The following is a 20,873-nucleotide window of genomic DNA, read 5'->3' on the forward strand; positions in this document are numbered from 1 at the left end:
ACCTCTTCTGCTCATGAAGGAGGGAGAACAGGGAACCCCCTGGTATGTACTGAGTGACGATGGCAAACTGGCTGGGGTCATTCAAGCAGGCACCCACAAACTGAATTATACAGGGATGATTGAGGCGGCAGAGAATGGACACCTCTCGGCAGAACATATCCACGTCGGATTTGGAGCAGTAGGTGTTGGCCCGGTAACTGGGAAGGACGGAACAGGAAATCCTCAGTCAACAGATGGGTCAAAACAAGGGGGCTTGCTGTGCATAAGCTTCTTAAGGTTCACAATTCCAGTCTGGTGCTGACTTTTCTCATCTGCTCTCTTACCGTTTTATAGCCACTATTTTATTTCTGCATCGTCCTTTATACACTTTCCCGAAAGAACCTAAAATTAAGAGAAATGAATAAACACGTGTTGTCTTGAGCTCCTGAAACTAAAGCAGAAGGGCGTTTTCTTGGGTTACCTGAGCCGATGATTTCATGGAACTCAATTTCTGAGAGCTGAAGATGGAAATGTGAGGGCAGTCCAGCCCTTAGGAGGAGAACATCTGCCTTTTCTGAAAACAGGAAATGTTATTTTATTTGTTAAGACAAAGAACACACGTGGATGTGTACACATGATGCACGTACATACCTTACTTAGCCAAAAATGTCCTTCCCTGGTAACATTTAATTTTCCAGATACAATTGACTACTTGTAGATATTGAAACCTTATCACAAACGATCCTTGTCCCTTTGCATTAAAAACATGTGAGTAGTCCCGTCTCTGTCCCCTGACCTTTGTTATCAGGGCTAAGGGTTTATTTCTAATCTGATCAATAACTAGCTCATCTACATGACATGGCAACCCCGGAGTACTGTTCACATCACATCATGATAAGGAGGCTTATCTGGCCGATCCCTTCAACTTATCATAATGGGCTTAGCCAAATATCCATAAGCTAAATCTCAAAGGGATGCCAATTAGATGTCAAAAAAGAAGTCCATGAATCATTCAGAGAAACACCTCGAACCAAAAATAAGTTTTAAAAACTTCAAATTCTAAATGGTTAACTATAAATTTGTTGTTGAATCATGTAGGTATTTTTTAATATTCTTGATTCAATGGCTTTAATTTCTGTGTGCAGCATACACTCAAAAATTTCCCAAGGTATTACTTGTTTGGGATCTTTTGGAAAATAACCTATTTTTTCAAATTGATTTTCCTATGGCAAACCTATTCCCAATTCTCCTTAAAGACATTAATATTTGTGATTTAGACTTCATTAAAAATACAAATGTCTATGAGAATTTGATCTTCCTTTAATACTCAGGATATTTTCACTGCTGTACCTCCATGAACCGAGATAGCACATGTAAAATAGTACGGAGGGTAAGGTTAATTATGGGAAGAATGCTTTGTTGATAATATCGTTTATGCATGCAAAATAGTCATCATTTATAATATGTAAAACAAAACAGAAGGTTATCACATTTGAGGCAATAGTAATCCTTAGTAATAAAATATAACAACTGTCCCATGTTAAAATACCTTTTGTCATGCTTTTAATCTTCCCCAAGGGGGATGGAAGAGACACATAGGAGCCATCTAGAAATCAAATTATATTACAGAGTTTAAAGTAGCATTTTTTTTTCTACATAAACAGTAAACATTATACAAAGAAGCAGGTGACAAAAGAAATTTGCTAAGAAAACCAAGTGAGAATATAGCTTTAACCCAGGTCCTTTTCCGGACACTGAAACTGTATAGCAAGTGTTTATTTAGAGAGTATATAAAAAGATTAAAAATAAAAAAAAAAAACCAAGGTCTAGTAGACTCCGGCAGATTTAATTTGTGTCTGGGTATGAGTATTCTCTGGCCTGCCTTAATAGATTACTGAAATGGAAAACGACTGCTCTCAGCTCACCAGGGCCTTCCCGGTCATGCATAAGCCTCATAAACATCCAGTCGAGGGAATGCTAAACCTGAAGGAACTGCAGACTGGTGAGTCGGAAAACAGCCTAAGTGAAGGCTTCTTTATTTTCAGCCTTACCCAGACATAAGTTTTCCTAGAATAAAGTCAATCTGACATGCCCTCATCCCTAACCCCAGAATAGTAGTAATAGAAATAAAGGTTTACCTTTTGGCACAATATAGTACTAACGACAAAAACTTAGTAAGAAAAGGATACCTCCTCCAGGTTGAGAATATTCATTACAGGGCAATTCATCCTGCGGTCTTTTATAATGCTTCAGGAGGGTCACGATTGCATCATGTCCTTCGTGAAAAGACAAAAAAGGTCAAAGGGTCTTAATTTTTGTGTGATTTATTCAGCCCAAAATCTACCAAAGAGGTAGCTTGAAACATAGGATATATCTTAAGAGATAATATATTGCAATAGGAATGTAGTACTTTCATTCACTCATTCATTCACCCACTCCTTCATTCATTCAGAATGATTCATTGAGATTCTACTACATCTGAAGCACTATGTTAATTTAAGCACTTTATTGGGTGGTAGGGATGTAAAGAACAAGGTGACTATGGTCCTGTCCATAAGAAGCTTGAATAATAATGAGGTAATTGAATAATAATGAGAATCTCTAAATGAGGAAATATGAGGTACTAAGGGCACCATTAAAAGGGTAAAGAGCACATATGGTAACCGGGAGAGAGGGATGTGTTTGCTTTGGTTGAATGTTACATTTGGGTCGACAGTGGCCGTCTAACATGGCACTGAGATAATTCCATAGGTCTTTGTGGCAAGAGGCAGTTATCTGTCTGCCTATCAGTGTTTGTACTCCCCATTCATGGAGTGATTTTTGTCACTCAGAATAGCTGTCCACCCAGGGACAACAGTGCCCTATCGCCCTTGCATCAAGTTGTGGCCTTGTGACAAATTCTCATCAAGGCAACATGAGCAAAAAGTGATGCCACTCCCAACTCTGGGCTTCAAAAAAAAAAAAAAAAAGGGTGAGCCTTCTCCTACTCTTCTGCTGGCTGGCTGCAGAAGGTTCTGAGGCCCTATGGGATGGGAGAAAGTCATCCACTGGACCAGAAATGCCCACATTGGACTTCTACATAACTGATAAATAAATGCCTATTATATAACACCCACCAAAATTAGGGGGTTTATTAATTGCTGTAGGTAACATTGTGAAAGAGAAAAAAAATGCGAAATGCTCTTCTGATAGATCCATGGTTTTCAATAGAACTAAACTTTTTGATACTGTTTTATGTTTCAATTATAAAAATAATCTACCGAAGCTAATTTATACAAGAGAAAAACAAAGTCAGCCTTAAAGGCCCTGCCAAGAGACTTGTGGAATGCAACAGAATTCATTGTGAAAATGGCAAACTTTAGGAATTGATAAAGCACACATGCTTAACGATCACGGATGGTTCATGGTTAACGCTGGTTCAGAACACACCTGATTAATGTAGAGAGTACATGCTGAGAGTTATGCTTGGTTATCAAATCCCCCCCCTTCAAAAAAAGAGAATTAAAATTAATAGAGCATGCAAGATCATGAGATGAAGTAATTAAGATACTAACTAGCACTAAAAGCTTTTCCAAATGTAATATCCCAACACGAGCTTCTTCAAGAAAAAATAAATAAATAAATAAAACACCGTGATAACAATTGCTAAAATCTGTTGCAAAACTTAAATCTACAGAGTGAACAATGAGTGCCCATTTTTTTATCCATAGATTTCAATTCATGACTGGCAGATTCGTAATTTTCTCAAATGATCGATGTAGGTTATGATGAAATAATGAGGAGCCAGTCCTATTAGCACTTTTTCTTTGGAGTCTCCTGTGCTCACAATTAGGGAAACCTCAAGGCTTGAATGGCATTAGCCAAGAGGCACATTCCCAAAGACTCTAATAAGGAACAGACAATGTAAAGGTTACAAGGTGGGAGCAGAAATGTGATTTCTTCAGAAATGAAAGGCCGGTGTGGCTGGAGCATCACAAGCAAGGGTGAGAGCGGTTCCAGACTCGGGTAGAAAAATAGATGAGCTCACATCATAGTAGTGCTTCACAGACTTTTTAGTGTGTATAGGAATCACCTGGAACACATGTTGTTTATTTATTTTCTTTCAAAATTTTATTTAATTTCTAGTTAATATTTAGTGTAGTATTAGTTTTAGAGGTAGAATTTAGTGATTTATCACTTAAATACAACACCCAGTGCTCAATACAACCAGCGCCCTCCTTAATGCCCATCACCCAGTTACCCCGTCCCCCACCCACTTCCCCTCCAGCAACCCTCAGTTCATCACCTATAGTTAAGAGTGTCTTAGGGTGTGCCTCCCTCTCTGGTTTTATCTTCTTTTATTTTTCCTTCCCCTTCCCCTATGTTCATCTGTTTTGTTTCTTAAATTCCACATGTAAGTGAAATCACGGTATTTATCTTTCTCAGACTTACATCACTCAGCATAATACCCTCTAGTTCCATTCACATCATCGCAAATGGCAGGACTTCATTCTTTTTGATAGCTGAGTAGCATCCCGGTGTGTGTGCATGTGTGTGTGTGTGTGCACCTGTGTGTATACCACTTCTTCTTTATCCATTCATCACTATTTTGTGACACTATTTTTGTATCCTTTGGGGTAAATACCTAGTCGTGCAATTGCTGGGTCATATAGGGTAGCTCTATTTTTAACTTTTTTAGGAACCTTCATACCATTTTCCAGAGTGGCTGCACCAGGGTGCATTCCCACCAACAGTGCAGGAGGGTTCACCTTTCTCTTCATCCTCATCAACATCTTTTGTTTCCTGAGTTGTTAGTTTTAGCCATTCTGACCGGTGTGAGGTGGTATCTCATTGTGGTTTTGATTTGTATTTCCCTGATGACGAGTGATGTTGAGCATTTTCTCATGTGTCTGTTAGCCACGTTTATGTCTTCTTTGGAGAAATGTCTGTTCATGTCTTCTGCCCATTTCTTGACCGGATTTTTTATTTTGGGGGCATTGAGTTTGATAAGTTTTTTTATAGATTTTGGATACCAACCATTTATCTATGTCATTTCCAAATACCTTCTCCCATTCTGTTGGCTGTCTTTTAGTTTTGTTGTTTCCTTTGCTGCACAGAAGCCTTTTATCCTGATAAGGTCCCAATAGTTCATTTTTGTTTTTGATTCCCTTGCCTACGAAGATGTGTCTAGTGAGAGACTGCTGCAGCCACGTTCAATGGCAGCCACGTTCTCCTCTAGGATTTCAATGGATTCCTGTCTTACACTTAGGTCTTTCATCCACTTGGAACTTATCTTTTTGTGGGTGGTGTAAGCAAGTAGTCCAGTTTCATCCTTCTGCGTGTGGTTGTCCAGTTTTCCCAACACCATTTATTGAAGACGCTGTCTTTTTTTTTTTCCATGGGATATTCTTTCTGGCTTTGTCAAAGATAGTTGACCATATAGTTATATGGGCATTACTGGGTTCTCTATTCTGTTCCACTGAACTATGTGTCATTTATGCCAGTACCATACCGTCTTGATGGTCACAGGCTTTGTAATACAGCCTGAAATCTGGGACTGTGATGCCTCCAGCTTTGGTTTTCTTTTTCAACATTACTTTGGCTATTCTGGGTCTTTTCTGGTTCCATACAAATTTTAGGATTATTTGTTCTAGCTCTGTGAAAAATGCTGATGTTATCTTGATAGGGATTGTATTAAATGTCTAGATTGTTTTGGGCCATAGGGACATTTTAACAAAATTTGTTTTTCCAACCCATGAGCATGGAATGTTTTTCCATTTCTTTGTGTCTTCCTCAAATTAATAAGTATTCTATAGTTTTCAGAGAACAGATCTTTTACCGCTTTGGTTAGGTTTACTCCTAGGTATCTTATGGTTTTTGGTGCAGCCACAAATGGGACTGATTCCTTGACTTCTCTTTCTGCTGCTTCATTATTGGTGTATAGAAATGCAACAGACTTCAGTGTGCTGATTTTATATCCTGCTACATTGCTGAATTCCTGTATCAATTCCAGCCATTTTTGGGTGGAGTCTTTGGGTTTTCTACATAGAGTTTCATGTCATCTACAAAAAGTAAAAATTTGACTTCTTCCTTGCTGATCTGTATGCTTTTTATTTCTTTATGCTGTCTGATTGCTGAGGTCAGGCCTTCCAGTACTCTGTTGAACAGCAGTGGTGAGAGTGGACATCCCTGTAGTTTTCCTGACTAGAGAAAAAGCTCTCAGGTTTTCCCCCTTTGAGAATATTACCTGTGGGTCTTTTGTGTATGGCCTTTATTATGTTGAAGTATGTTCCCTCTGTCCCTACTTCATTGAGGGTTTTTATCAAGAAAGGATGCTGTATTTTGTCAAATGTTTTTTCTGCATCTATTGAGAGGATCATATGGTTCTTATCCTTTCTTTTATTAATGTGGTGTATCACATTGATTGATTCGTGGATGTTGAATCACCTCTGCAGCCCAGGAATAAATCCCACTTGGTTGTGGTAAGTAATCCTTTCATTGTACTGTTGGATTCTATTAGCTAGTATCTTGTTGTGAATTTTTACATCCATGTCCTTGAGGCGCATATTGGCCTGTAATTCTCATTTTTTAGTGGATTTTTTTTCCGTTTTTGGAATCAAGGTAATGCTGGCCTCATAGAATGAATTTAGAAGTTCTCCTTCCATTTCTACTTTTATTTGAACGGTTTCAGAAGAAGAGGCATTAATTCTTCTTTAAAGGTCTGATGGAATTCTCCTGGGGAGCCATCTAGCTCTGGAATCCTGTTTGTTGGGAGGTTTTTGATCACCGATTCAATTTCTTTGCTGGTTACAGTCAGTTCAGATTTTCTGTTTCTTCCTGATTCTGTTTTGGTAGTTTATGTGTTTCTAGGAATTTATCCATTTCTTCCAGATTGATTTGTTGGCGTATAATTGCTCATAATTTTCTCTTATAATTGTACTTCTGCTGTGTTGGTTGTGATCTCTCCTCTTTTCATTCCTGATTTTATTTCTGTGGGTCCTCTCTCTCTCTCTCGCTCTCTGTCTCTCTCTATCTATTTTTGACAAATCTAGCTAGGGGTTTATCAATTTTGTTAATTCTTTCAAAGTACCAGCTCCTAGTTTCATGGAGGGAGTGCATTTTAAACCACAGATTCCTAAGCCCCAGGTGATGCCATTTAGGAGTCCACACTCTGATATTAAGGATGTGGAGCTTTGGAGTTTAAAGGAAGAGGTTTGGATTTTAATGTAGGTGAGATGAGGGACCACTTTAACTTGTTGGAAGACATGAGTTATTTCCCATTTTTATAAGATCCTTATTCACAGATTAGCATTATGATAATCCTCCTAAGGCTGTTGTAGAGATTTAAGTGACATAATACATGTGCCTACAATCCTAACATGTAAATATGCCTTTCAGATCTTTTTTACTGCTTTCTTGCTTTACCATTTTGCCCCCACAATTGTAAATGAACTTGGGAACTCTCTTATGGAACTTCAGATAACTTTTCTAAACACCAATATTTTGGTCACTCAATTTCTGTCACTGCTGTGGTTAACTACTGCAAGCTTCACGGCTTAAACAATATGACTTTATTGTCTTGTAGCGCTGGAAGTCAGAAGTCTGATGTAGTTCTCAATGGGCTAAAATCAAGGCGTGGACAGGGCCCTGCTCCTTTCTAGAGGCTCCAGGGGAGCATCAGTTTCCTTGCCTTTTCCAGCCTTGAAAGGCCACTGACATTCCTTGGCTGTGCCCCCCTTTTCATGTTATCAAAGCTATCAATGGCTGGCCGAGTCCTCCTTCCTCCCTATCACTCTGACCTCTGCTTCTGCCTCCCTCTTCCACATTGAAGGAACCCTGCTAGTACACTGGACCTACTGGGATAATCCAGGATAATCTTTCTCAGAGAGTCGTCTAATTAGCAGCCTTGATTGCCCGTTCCCATGGAAGGCCGAGTACTCATAAGTTGCAGGGAATAGGGCCTGGACATCTCTGGGGGGCCGTTACTCCGCCTAACACCCCAGGGTGAGGAACATTTCGGCGCGTGTTGCCGCTGCCTCCCGTTGAGAGCCTCCCTTTCTTCCCCAGGTGCTCAGGGCCCTTTTAGCCTCAGGATGAAAGTAGCATCACCGACAGAAAGTTCTCTGAAATTGAAATAGCCCGCGTGTGTGCTGCTGCTGGATTCACAGGTGGGAGGTTTCTCTGCTCCCCTCTGCCTTGTCTGCCCCCACTTGAGCAGGACCTGTGGTGCTTTTAGGCAGCGGTTCTTTTCCGTGATGTGGCCTTTAAGCGTTTGGGACAAAGGCAAAACAAAACAAAACAAATTTTCTTATTTCTGTTTCTCCTTTGGGAAAAAAATTAAACAACCTGAGCCCCAAGCATTTACCCAGGCATGGCAAAGCTTACTCAAAGCACCAAGTCCACCTCCCTGCCGGTCCCAGCCTCTCTGTGGGGCTGACTGCAGCTCGGGCTGACAGCAGAGAGGCCTCCCGCCTTCCCTCGTGAAGCAGAGAGCCGCATCCTGAATCCTGAGCCTGTGGGAGTCAGTGATCACACCCTTGATGTTACCTTTCATTTCAACAGCTCTCTTGGCTCCGCTTGCTCTGAGCAGTTTTAATTTCCTGCCAGCACAGTGGCACAATTTGCTGGCATTTTCTTGGGGATGCTTTTCATCAAGAGCCTAATGAGTGCCTGGGTTCTGGCTGATGATAAGCATGAGGCTGCCAGGGAAATGCCAAGAGGCCCCTCGGCTCTGGAAGGCATCTCCGCCTGATTTCCCACCTCCTGCTAACTGTGGGCTGAGGCCCACATGTATGGGAAATTCTCTGCTGCTGTCACCGTTCTGACACACTACCCAAGTGGATGCAAGGAAACCTGGAAACCGCCGGGGCCCAGCTCCCTGACACTTGGCCATAAGGAGTTAAGCGGGGAAATGCCTCGGTGGAACTCACGGACCGACTTGCTAGGGCGCTCCTGATAATGGATGCACCCAGACAGCCCAGGCGTGCTAATGGAACACGTCCAGAGATAATCAAACTTCCGCTAATTGAATAAAATGTTTTTCCCATATCTAAGAATTTACTATCTACATCCAAGTATTTTACCCAAAACAGGAGGTTGCTATGTTATTAGCCTAATGCAGTTATAATATGCTTCGCACCGTCAGAGGATTACCGATTGGAGCCCATGAGGGTTCTTGCCAGCTTGGAGTGTCTTTCGTTTCCTGCATCCCGCTCTTCCAATCTGTCTGTATTAACTCAAATTCCATGTTTTCCCTTTAATTTGTCTTCTTTTTCTGTTCCTTTCCTTATACGTGGAGTGATTCCTCCCAATCCCAAACTTCTTTGTTTTCGACTTTCTGCGTGTATTTACTTTATAACCTAGGTTGTTGTTTAAGGCTATAAGCCCTTCCGGAGGCCTATCACACAGACAGTTTAGTATGTATGTCATGGCCATGTGCACAGCAGAGGGTTCACAATTATTCAAGAAGGAAAAGGACACATTTTACTATATCCCTATAAGGTCTCTCCAACCCTATCATTTTGTCTTAGAAACACTGAGTGCTGTTTATTGCTATGAAAAACTATTTTAGTAACATAGAAGAAACATTGTTATGAAAATCATTTTAAGTACTAGGTCTGAAGATTAATGGTCAGTGATGCTAGTAAGTATAAGACCTTCTCTCTGACGTTGTGACTCCAAGGCCCCCTGGGCCTAAGATAGAGAACGTGGGAATTAGTTCTTGATTACATAAGCCAAGGAATTCCTATTGACCTCACATGTTCAAAATGCCCAGGTGATCAAAGGAGCAGTCTCAGCCTTTCTTTGTACATGCCTGAAGGAGGAAACTTTCACAGCAATGGTCTAGATGAGATTTTGGTCAATATTTTGTTATCTCCCCTTCCATAACGTCAAAAGCTCATTTTCCAAAAGCATTGAAAAGTAGGATCAAGGATGGCTCCTGATGTTTGTTCTTCCTCCTGGTCCACACACTATCAGAGGCAAGAAAAATTCAAGACTTGCTTCATCTTCTCATCTCTTAAATCTGAAAGATGCTTTCATAAGAAAGGGTACACACATCCTTTCTCCCCAATATTGTTGTCCATTAATCACCAAATCACCAGGCCCAAACAAGAATGCCACCAGTCCTTCACCTTGAGATAAGAATCCACATCATGAATGCTTCTGCCACAAGAACTCTATGCAAACCAACTCATTTAGCATTCTTCTTTCCTTCTCTTCTCTCCTTCTCATTTGGCGTTTCTTTTCCCTTCTCTTTTCTTCTACAAATATTTATTGAGCACCCACTAGAGATCAGCTCAAGTAATATCGTCCCAGGGAAGCCTCCATGACTTCTTGATTTTTAACAAGTGTCTCTGGGATGCCTGGGGCGGCTCAGCAGTTGAGTGTCTGCCTTCAGCTCAGGGCCTGATCCTGGAGTCCTGGGATCAAGTCCCACATCAGGCTCCCTTCATGGAGCCTGCTTCTCCCTCTGCCTATGTCTCTGCCTCTCTCTGTGTGTCTCTCATGAATAAATAAATAAAATCTTTAAAAAATAGTGTCCTTAAAAAAAATAGTGTCCTTAAGCTTTTTACTCAGTGTTGTATTTCCTTTCTATTTTAGTCACAGGACTTATTTTCTGAGTTTCTATTTGTTTTCTTGCCCATGACCTGTCTCTTCTGTTAGAAATACAAACTTCCAAAGAACAGGGTAAATATTGTCTATCTCACTGTTTTACCTCAGTTCCTAGCACAGGGTCTGTCATATATTAGGTTTGCAGTATTTTTTTTTTTTGAATGACTGAATGAATAGAACCAGGTATGAGAGATATAATATTGAGATATAAATGCCCTTAATCTTATAATGAATAATTTCTAGAATAAAAGAAAAAAATTATGAATGTTCAAATCTTATTTAGCCAAGTTCTTAGGAAGGAAAAGGTAGATGATGCTATGAATGTGCATAACAGTGCTATTTTGCAGTAGGCTCGAGGGGTCATGGAAGAGTCCCTTAAGGGACTGTCTTTTAAGCTGAACTTGAAAGATGGATATGAGTTGATTAAGCAAAAAGGGAGAATAGCATTAGAAGCAGAAGGGAATATTTCATGGTTCTAATGCATAGAAAGGGGAGCTTTTTTAAAAAAAGTACTTTAAAATCATCTGCCTACTAAAATTTAAGTATTAGAATTGTGCAGTTAATAAGAAATCCACAATATTTAAAGAAATATCTATGGAGACACCAGAGTAGTGGTGAGTGGTATTCTTGAGAACGTCTACTATATTATGATGAACTAGATGCCATTTAATGAGCGAGACATGGAACTGACGAAGATATCTGCTCGTTCTCTAATTTACTCCAACAAACGTATATGAGCACCTATTAGGAATCAGTCATTGAATTAGCCTTTTGGAAGAGAAAAATTAATAGCTCAAATGTTTGCTCTCAAAAAGTTTATAATCTGGTAAGAGGAGGGGTGCTTCAATGTGAAATGCTAAATACAGAGACAGAGATGCACGGACGGTGTAATAAAACATAAGGAAAGGACATGCATGCTAGCCTGGAACGTCAGCAAAGGTTTTCAGGAAGAGAGGATCTGTAAATGCAGTTTTGAAAGCTCAGTAGAAATCAGAAATTGAAAGAGTGGAGTGGGATAGGGCGAATGGGGCGTGTAGAGATAGAGAGGATTGTATGAGAAAAGGCTTAGGAAACATGGAATAACATGGTATACCCGGGGAAGAACGAGTATCTTTGTATTACTGTCATGTGGATAAGACAATGTCTCAGGATAATTGTGCCCATATGATAAGTTAATGCATACGAAGTATTTAGAATATGCCTGGCACAGAGTGAACCCCTGGTGAATGTTAATGATGCAGTGGATGTGATGATGATTGTGGCGTGTGGGGTCGCTTGTGTGACAGGAGTGACTGGACATGAGGTTTGAGAGGTAGGAAGGCACAGGGTATGATGCTATGACAATACTCTGCAACTTTTTCTATAGTTAGTAGTGTGTCAGTGAAAGATTTTAAGCTGGGAAATGCTATGGCCCTGTTTACACTTCTTCAAGACTACAGTGAGGAAATGGAATCAGAGAAGCTGAAGACAATAAAAAAAAAAGTAGTTATGAAGCTTTTAAAATGGATCAGGAGAAAGATGATAAGGTTATGAACTAAAACAGTGACAGTAAGAATAAAGAAGAAAGGATGGATTAAAATGTACCTGTGAAGTAAAATGATGAGACTTTTTGATTGAATGGATGTGGGGAAAGAGAGATTGAGGGAGAAAAAGTCACCAAGCATCAATCCAGATTTCTGAATCAGCGACTAAGTGGATGGTAACGCCATTAAATGACAGAATGAGTAAGAGATATGGCAGGAGAAACTGACTGATGAGGACAAAAAAGATATTAAGTTCAATTCTGGGCTTGTTGAGTTTTACATACTCCTCAGATATCCAAGTACAAAGATCCAGTGAGTCAGTTGGTATGGTGGTTTGAAAACATGGCCACAAATTCTGACACTTGTCCACGACTGAAGGGGAAGCCCTACTATAGTAAAGATACTTGCAAATTTGTGCTAAATTTTATTGTTTTACATGTTTGCATGCAACTATACAAATAAAATAATGGTTTTTAAATTACTTTTTAAAATATTCTGATCAGTGATTTTTAAAACCTCCTTAATTTTGCTTCAGTTCTGAGGTTTTAAAATAAATGATGTTACGTGATTCATAAATAAGAAAAATAAATAAAACACACAATGCATTTTTTTTGTTTGTTTGTTTGGTTGGTTTTAAGGATTTATTTATTTGAAAGATAGAGTGAGAGAGAAACAGGCTAGGGGAAGGGGCTGAGGGAGAGAATATCTAAGCAGATGACTGAGCGGGGCCTGACATAGGGCTTGATGTCACGACCCATGAGACCAGGACCTGAGCCAAAACTGAGAGTCAGATGCTTAACAGACTGAGCCCCCGAGGTGCCGCATAACAACGCAGGGTTTTACTTATTCCAGTTTTGTCTGGTGGTGTTTGGCAGGGATATAAACTCTTCATTAGAGAGTCAATATGTCATATTTCCTACTGGACTCTAATACATGTTTTAAATTAGGAAAGACTGCGATTTGGGACTTATGTGAAGCTTGACTGAACCTTTGCTATGCACCTAATAATAGCAGATACCATTATTTTTACTGAGCTCTGTTATGTTCCAGACATTTAGATCTTAGCCTGAACCTTTAGAATTCTGTAAAGTGTTTATTAATTTATTCTTTTAAATCTGAAGATGAAGTCTTAGAGGGGTTAAATGACTTGTCTGAAGTCATTAAATAGTAAGGATGGAACTTGGACTTGGATTTGATTCTCAAGTGAGTGATAAGAGCCTGAACAGAAATAAGAAATAAGGCAGAAATCTGTTTGGTACCAGCTCTTCACTTAAGAGCTGTGTGGTTTGGGCAATTGTGAATTGACAGATTGAAGTCTCAAACTTTTATTAATCTGTAATAGGAAGGTAATAGCAATTTAAAGCATTAACTTGATAATTTAATTATAAATACATGTATATGCATGTGTAATAGGCATGTAATGAATGTAAATTCTTCTACTATCCATTTTAATGTATGTGGCTTTTGTTTTTTTTATTTTCAAATTTTTACTTAAATTAACATTAAATTAATTAACATACAGTGCAATATTGCTTTCAGTAGTAGAATTAAGTGTGTTTGTGGCTTTTTTACATAGTTATGTTTCAGAAATATCTTACTGTGTGTAAATTGTGCTACCCCCCACACACAAAAATAAGAGTTCTGAACATTCTAATGAGAGTTGGTATTACTCTGTTTTATTTTTAAAAGAGGGTAACTAAACATGTAGAAAGTAACCAGTACACACAAAATTGCACATAGATTTTGAAATACCATCTAAATCTTGTGTTTATTTCTTCTCCTTCACCCCTAATTCACTGTAGCATATTAAATTAAGCTTCACTAAACTGAGTAACTAAACCCAAATTGGTAAGAATTTAATATAGAAGAAGTTTGGGAATTTACAATCCATTGATGGAGATTTATCAAAAAAATTAACAAATCCATCTCTTCTTCCTTCAACTCTTCCCCCACTCTTATCTTTTAGTTATTTTTTACTGGCTGAAGACTGTAGAAACTCACAACTGTAAGACTTTATTACTTTTAGAGAATACACTATAGTACGTTTACTATAAATAATTCACACCATACTACACTTGTCAAAAGGAATGAACAAAGTATATATCATGGTACAGGAGTCTTGATTTTTATTGTTTTTGCTCACTTACTCACTAATTCTCCAACTGCAGCTCCCTGTCACTGTGAATTACAGTCGTTCTGATGTATCCAAATATTGTATTCTGCGTAATTAGATATTGGGAGAGGAGCCTCTGTAAATTACTTTAACTGGTGTCAGTACTGAAGCAAAATAAGAAGTTTTTAGCTTTGTTTCTGGTTTGGGTTATTTTCTGACCCTAAACAGCCTGACATAAAGAAGTGCTTTTCTTTGTCAAAAGCAGCCTTTTCAGATCTAACTGCCAGACACACTATTGAGCTATGTGTTCAATTCTAATTGGCTGAGATCTTTTCAATTCGGCAGTTTCATCTTTAATGCAATGGATGTAAGATTATGTGTAGGTCTTTTCAATGAGTTTTCCATACTGGTGATTAGGGCAGAGGATTTAAACATAAGCAGGCTGCTGGCGATTTCTTCTGGCCAATTTAAATTGATTCATACAAGTCCTTTGTACCCTAGGGAAAGGGCATAACAGATCCAAGTGAGTGAGACAGCTATGGCTACTCTCAGATGGAAGAGGAGCAAACAACGGGGAGGGGTGCCGGTAGCCGACTAGAGGAGGGGAAACATTCTAAATATTGTAAAATCAGAGGTTTGAGTAGCCTCGCAGAAAAATATTGAAACTTAATCAGTAGGCTTCTGTGTGGAATCAAGGTCACCAGGAAAATCATTTCCAAGATTGATTTTGATATCTTTAGGTTTAAAGGGCTATATAAATGGAAACTGTTCTTCATATCTGATCCCGCAGGGAGACATGGTGAGCAAACTCTTTACTGAGTTTCTAAAAGGAAGTTGAGGGGGATCCCTGGGTGGCTCAGCGGTTTGGCACCTGTCTTTGGCCCAGGGCATGATCCTGGGGTCCTGGGATCGAGTCCCGCATCGGGCTCCTGGCATGGATCCTGCTTCTCCCTCCTCCTGTGTCTCTGCCTCTCTCTTTCTCTCTCTATGTCTATCATAAATAAATAAATAAATAAATAAATAAATAAATAAATAAATAAATAAATAAAAAGTTGATAACTCTTACAAAACTCTAAAGCACCCCTGAACTGAATGTGCTATATCAGAACAGCAGAAGGTAAGCTAAAAAAAAAATTGTGTCAGTTGAAGAATTTGTCCTAGAAGCATTGAGGCAAGTAGTATTTGAGAAAAACTTCCAGATTTCTATTAAGAGAGTAGACTAAATAGTATGGTATAGTGATGATATTTTAATGAGGCCATGTCAATCTCCCCTGAACATATGAAAACAATACAACATTTTTCTAGCAAGAGAAAATAGCAACAATTTCATTTTGTGGGTTTTGACTTGTTCTGTTCTAGAACATATGCAAAAGATCCATCTGTCTCTTGAGTACTAACATTCAATTTGTTAAAATTCATAGTAATAGCGAAATACAACACTGATGCCTAGCACATTAGTCGAACACATAAGGGTGACAAGTATAGCATATGTTGCAGAGACCAGTGGGTAAATCCTCTAAGCTAAAAGATTTTTGTTGTTGTCATTTGCAAGGAAATCTTGGGAACTTACACAATGATTCATTGTTTCTTAAAGTGTGGAATTCCACAAAAAAATAAAACTAAAACCAGTTTTCAACTATCACTCTCAGTCAACTAAAAACAAACAAAGCCAACCCCTGTGAAGAGTTAGCTATAGCAGCTATATCTGAGCTGTCTTCCGGAAGACTAATGCTTTGTAAAGAGCTTTCCCTGAAACTCAAGTTTCTTGAGAGACACTGTCTGAGAATCACTTGAGTAAATGCAATGTGTTGAGTAAGTAGAACTTAGTAAGCCCTCCCGAGGCTTCAGAATATGTAAGATTTTTCAACTGATACTCAAATACAGAACTACCTGGAATTTATTTATTTATTTAAATATTTTATTTATTTATTTGAGAAAGAGAGAGAGAGAGAGAGAATGCACGTGCACATGCACGAGCAGGAGGGAGGGGCAGAGGGAGCTGGAGAAGCAGACTCCTCACTGAGCAGAGTCTGACTTGGGGCTCAATCCCAGGACCCTGGGATCATGATCTGAGCCCAAAGGCAGACCCTTAACTGACTGAGCCACCCACCCACCCTGGAATTTATTTTATACAAATTAGAAGCTCCTTGTACCACAGAAATGCATCCAAATATTCATCAGAAGTCATGTATGTGAATGCTAATAGCAAAAGTATTCTTAATAGCCCCCAAATAAAAATTATCAAAAATGCTCCTAAACAGAAGAATGAATAGTGATATAGTAACAAAACTTTATACTCTATAACAAGAATGAACAACATATAATGACCTGAAATAACATGAGTGAATCTCTCAAATTTTTGGTCAAAGACGCCAGACTCAAAAATGTATATGCCATTACATTCCACTTGTCTAAAGGGCAGAGAAAGGCAAAGCTAATCTATGCTCCATAGAGGCAGCGGGGACCCTCTCTGTGGAATGACTGGAAGAGAATGCAAATAGGGCTTTTGTGTTGGCCATCTTCAGTTGCTTCATCTGGATTCTGGATGTTGGATGTGAGTTCAGTTTGTGAAAATTCAACGAGCTATAAGGTGCAGACATATGTATGCGCGCATGTGTGTTTACCCAATGCTGAGATAAAAAACATAAAACATAACAGGGTCACATCTAACTCATCCCTTACTTTACCATGTCTGCTCACTTGTCTCTATTAAAGTAACTCCTATAATCATTTTTTCACTGGCAGTCTTCGGATCTATATTTTTCTTTCTCTCTATGTACTTACAACTCCCCATTCCTAGCTATCAGATTCCATCTCTCTTTTAATTGATAGAATTTCGTGTCCTACTTTAGGGTGAAAACCTTTTAGATCAAATTGGTAGCCTGAGAAATCTTCCAGGTTAGTAGCTGTGCTTTTTTAGTACGGACTTCTAAGATTCGAGCGTTTAAACCCAACACTTCTTTATGTACTTTCAACATCCTAATAAGACAGCAAAAAATAGGCCGTATTTTATATTTAACAGTATTTCATTGTAACCCTCTGATTTCAATGACAATGTATACTGTTCCATTTCACCTGAACATTTAAACTCCATAGCAGCTTACGCGTATATCTCGAGCTTGCTCATGAGGTCCAATATATCTTAAAACAATGATGAAGATGCCATTTCATCTTTGTTTCTAGTTTCCTTTCCCTTAAAATGTACAGCTCATTATTGATCAACTCTATTTCTGAACTACTACTATTACTATTACCACTGTTATCAGTACTGAACTACCAATTATTAGTGCTTGCTATGTGCCAGCCAGTGTAGTAATCAATTTGCACGTATTATCTCATTTAATCTTTACAACCTTGTGAAGTCGGCATTGTTATTATTCTCATTTTTTTTTTTTTTTTTTTAGATGAAGAAACATCTACTTCCTTACTCCTTGAATCTGGACTGGCCTTTGGACTTTCTTTGACCAATAAAATGTGGCAACAGGGACATTAAGTGACTTAGAAGTCAAAGCCTTAAAAGGCTTTGCAAATTCTGTTCTCTCTCGCAACACTATACCAAGACTGCCACTTGAAAAGTCAATCTCACCTGCTGAAAGACACTGGTTGAAGGGAGAAGAGGGACACCCCAGGCAACAACCAGCACCAACTGTTAGACATCTAAGGCCATTTTGGGTGTTCCAGCCCAGCCACCCCCTCTTGCTAAATGTAGCTCATGAGCAGGTCCAGGCAAAACAGGCAAAGAAACCACCCAGTCAACTCAAAGAACCATTAGAAACAATAAATCATTGTTATTTAAAAAAAGAAAAAGGAAAGAAACTGAAATTCAGCAAGGATAGACGACTTGTCTAAGATCAAAGAATACAGCTTGATTTAAACCCAGGTGTTCTCACATCAAAGCTCAAAGTTTCATCACTTCGAGCTCAAGTTAAGTTTATAGGTACGCACTAATCATTGGTCTCTTTTTCCTAGTCCAGGCATTGTCAGTAAGGTTAGATGTAACAAATATTCCCTTTCTTTGTAATTATTTCACTAAAACGATTTGAATCCATGTAAAAATTCCCCTATATAAGAGACAAAGTCTAGCTCTATGCCTACTCTAGGAAAGTAACTATTATTACATATCATAATTTTATTTCTCCAATATCTAGGACTGTTATAGCTCATTTGCTTTTAAAATGCCGATACCAAGAATGCCTTCAGCTCATCTGTAGCCCCAGAGTTGCCTTCCCTAGTGAAGGTCTATTGGACTCTTTGATCAAGTTCCCAAAGACTCAAATATAATCTATAGAGGAAATGGGAGTGTACAAGTAATACAAGCAAAGGAATTATTAATGCATCGACATAATCTATGCACAAAGTTCAATGGTATCACTATAGAGATGCAATGATGAAGACTATACCTTTTTCATAAGCCCACATCAAACATGTCTGCTCATCTTTTTCACCACTAGACCTGCTAGGATCACAAGCTACCAGATTCATATCAGCTCCATTATCCAGTAAGAATTGAACCAGGCGAATGTGACCATGGTAGCAAGCAGAGTGCAATCCTATAATAGAATGAAAAAGTATGAAAGAAGAAAAGAGGAAAACTGAACCCCAATTTTCAAAAGACAGTAATCACCACATCACAGCATTGTTGCCAGAGATATAAAGCAAAGATGGATTTCTCTGGTAAAGAATTAATTCTATTATTGAGCAAGCACACCCTACTTCAAGAAAAAGAAGTATCCTATTTACTTGATCTTCTAGATAGATTGCCTTATGTTTAGTACAATTTCTGGTATTTCTACATCCACTGAAATTATCAAGAACAAATATTAGCATCTTTATACAAGAACAAAGGCCCCAAATAAATGTTTTTCTTGAGCAGCAAACCAAGGGCAAGGCAGTGTGGTCAGTTGTTTCTGGTATGGGCCACAATAGATGTGTCAACTATAGATAATTATGCATGATAATGAAACCTACCAAAAGTCAGTCCATTTTTTTTTATTATCACTATGCACCGTGAATTCTAAATGATGTCATCGATAAAACATCCTTCCTTATCAGGGTTGACCCTTCCTCATCAGATTGACCACTTCCTCTTTCCTCTTCCCTGTTAATCACATCACTGTTCTTGAGCATTGATATGCATCAAAAACTGGTGATGTTTCACCGAAGTCTTACCTGTGTGCCCATCCCTTCCTTGGTGGTTGATGCTTATGACGTTTTGATCAAGAAGGAATTTAACCAGGTCAATGCTCTTACCATAGGTACAGGCACTGCAAAAATACAACATAAGGAGAAGACTTCTGTTACGAGCTAAATTGTATGCCCCACAAATTAATATGTTGAAGCCCTTTTATAACTTCACAATTTGACTATATTTAAAGGGATACAATTTAAGGAGGTATTTAAGTCAAAATGGAATCATTAGGGTGGGCCCTAATCCGATATGACTGTTGTCCTTATAAAAACAGAAGTTTAGTACACAGATGACATGGATGGAATGACAATCATGTAAAGACACAAGGAAAATGTGGCTATCTACAAGCCCAGGAGAGAGGCTTCAGAAGAAACCAAATCTGCTGACCTCAAAATCTTGGACTTCCAGCCTCTGGAACTGTGAGAAAATAAATTTCTGGCATTAGAGCAACCCAGTCTGTTGTATTTTGTTATGTCAACCCTAAAAAATGAATATACCTCTGATTCACCCAGTCTATTCCAGATGTTAGTGTGTATACAAGAGTGCTAAAGAGGCAAAGAAGGGAGAAGGAGGAAATGAGAGAGGAGAAGGAAGTGATAAAAAAAAAAAAAAACACAAGCACATATAGCAATAAAATCCTGAGATTCCCAAATCTAGGCTTTCAAGATAAGAAGTCATATAAAATTTCTCATACATTATTATTAAATATGTCCTATGATATTCTTTTTCATAAAAGAAGGAAAAATATTGTAAGAGTTTCATGCAGTTTTAGCTATAGGACCTAGGTATTCTCCAAGACAACTGAATGGGGAACCCAGAAGGGTCCGGAGAGACTTATGTGACAAGCTGGACTTTGGCATCTGGGAGTGGCAGGGGGCGGTCTCGTGAGACTGAGGGAAGCCTGTGGGATCTAACACTAACTCCAGGTAGATGGTATCGGAACAGAATTGAATTGTAGGACATATGCTTGGTGTCTGCGGAAATCTGGAGAATTGTTTGGTGCGGGAAAAACACACATGACTGGTGTCATCTATTTCAGAAGTGAAATATTGAATGTTGTAAAGCCACACAGAAAAACAGTGTGTTTTTCTTTCCAAACTTGGTTCTAGGAGAGGCAGTTTACTAGGCCTTAGTATTTCGACCTCCTGGGATGACCTTGCCCAATACTTTTTCTTTCATGAAATGTCATTATTTTCCTTAAAGAAATACATTATTCACCCACCTGAACTGCTGGTCCATCTATGACATCTTATAAACCAGAGACTGAGTTTGTTGACATCTCTACCCTTTCCTCGTCAGTTCAGTCTTACACGACACTTAGCCTATTGTGTTATGGTAATAGATACACCTCTGATTACCTTGAGACCTTACAACAGAGCTCCTTTAAGGAGGGAAGGACTGGAGTCATCTTAATCTTCCTACCAGTGCCAACACAAGGCAGATCCTTAATAAGTCATTCTTGAATAATTGAGTGAAT

The 20,873-nt window shown here is 38.8% G+C and overlaps 1 protein-coding gene across 2 annotated transcripts in view; it reads right to left on the bottom strand.

The window, feature by feature from the left end:
- The window catches only part of LOC121487663 (serine/threonine-protein kinase TNNI3K), a 282,331-nt gene that overhangs the window by 160,000 nt on the left and 101,458 nt on the right, over positions 1–20,873 (bottom strand). Inside the window, exons 10-16 of one of the 2 annotated variants that reach the window (XM_041749610.1) lie at positions 19,378–19,472; positions 18,609–18,758; positions 2,169–2,255; positions 1,529–1,585; positions 461–553; positions 324–381; positions 3–197 (exon numbers count right to left, since the gene is read on the bottom strand). In XM_041749610.1, the coding sequence (XP_041605544.1) occupies positions 3–197; positions 324–381; positions 461–553; positions 1,529–1,585; positions 2,169–2,255; positions 18,609–18,758; positions 19,378–19,472 (735 nt within the window). The remainder of the gene's footprint in view (positions 1–2; positions 198–323; positions 382–460; positions 554–1,528; positions 1,586–2,168; positions 2,256–18,608; positions 18,759–19,377; positions 19,473–20,873) is intronic. The other variant, XM_041749611.1, reaches the window with a different exon arrangement.

Source organism: Vulpes lagopus, chromosome 3, assembly GCF_018345385.1.
Source record: "Vulpes lagopus strain Blue_001 chromosome 3, ASM1834538v1, whole genome shotgun sequence".
Lineage (NCBI taxonomy): Eukaryota > Metazoa > Chordata > Mammalia > Carnivora > Canidae > Vulpes > Vulpes lagopus.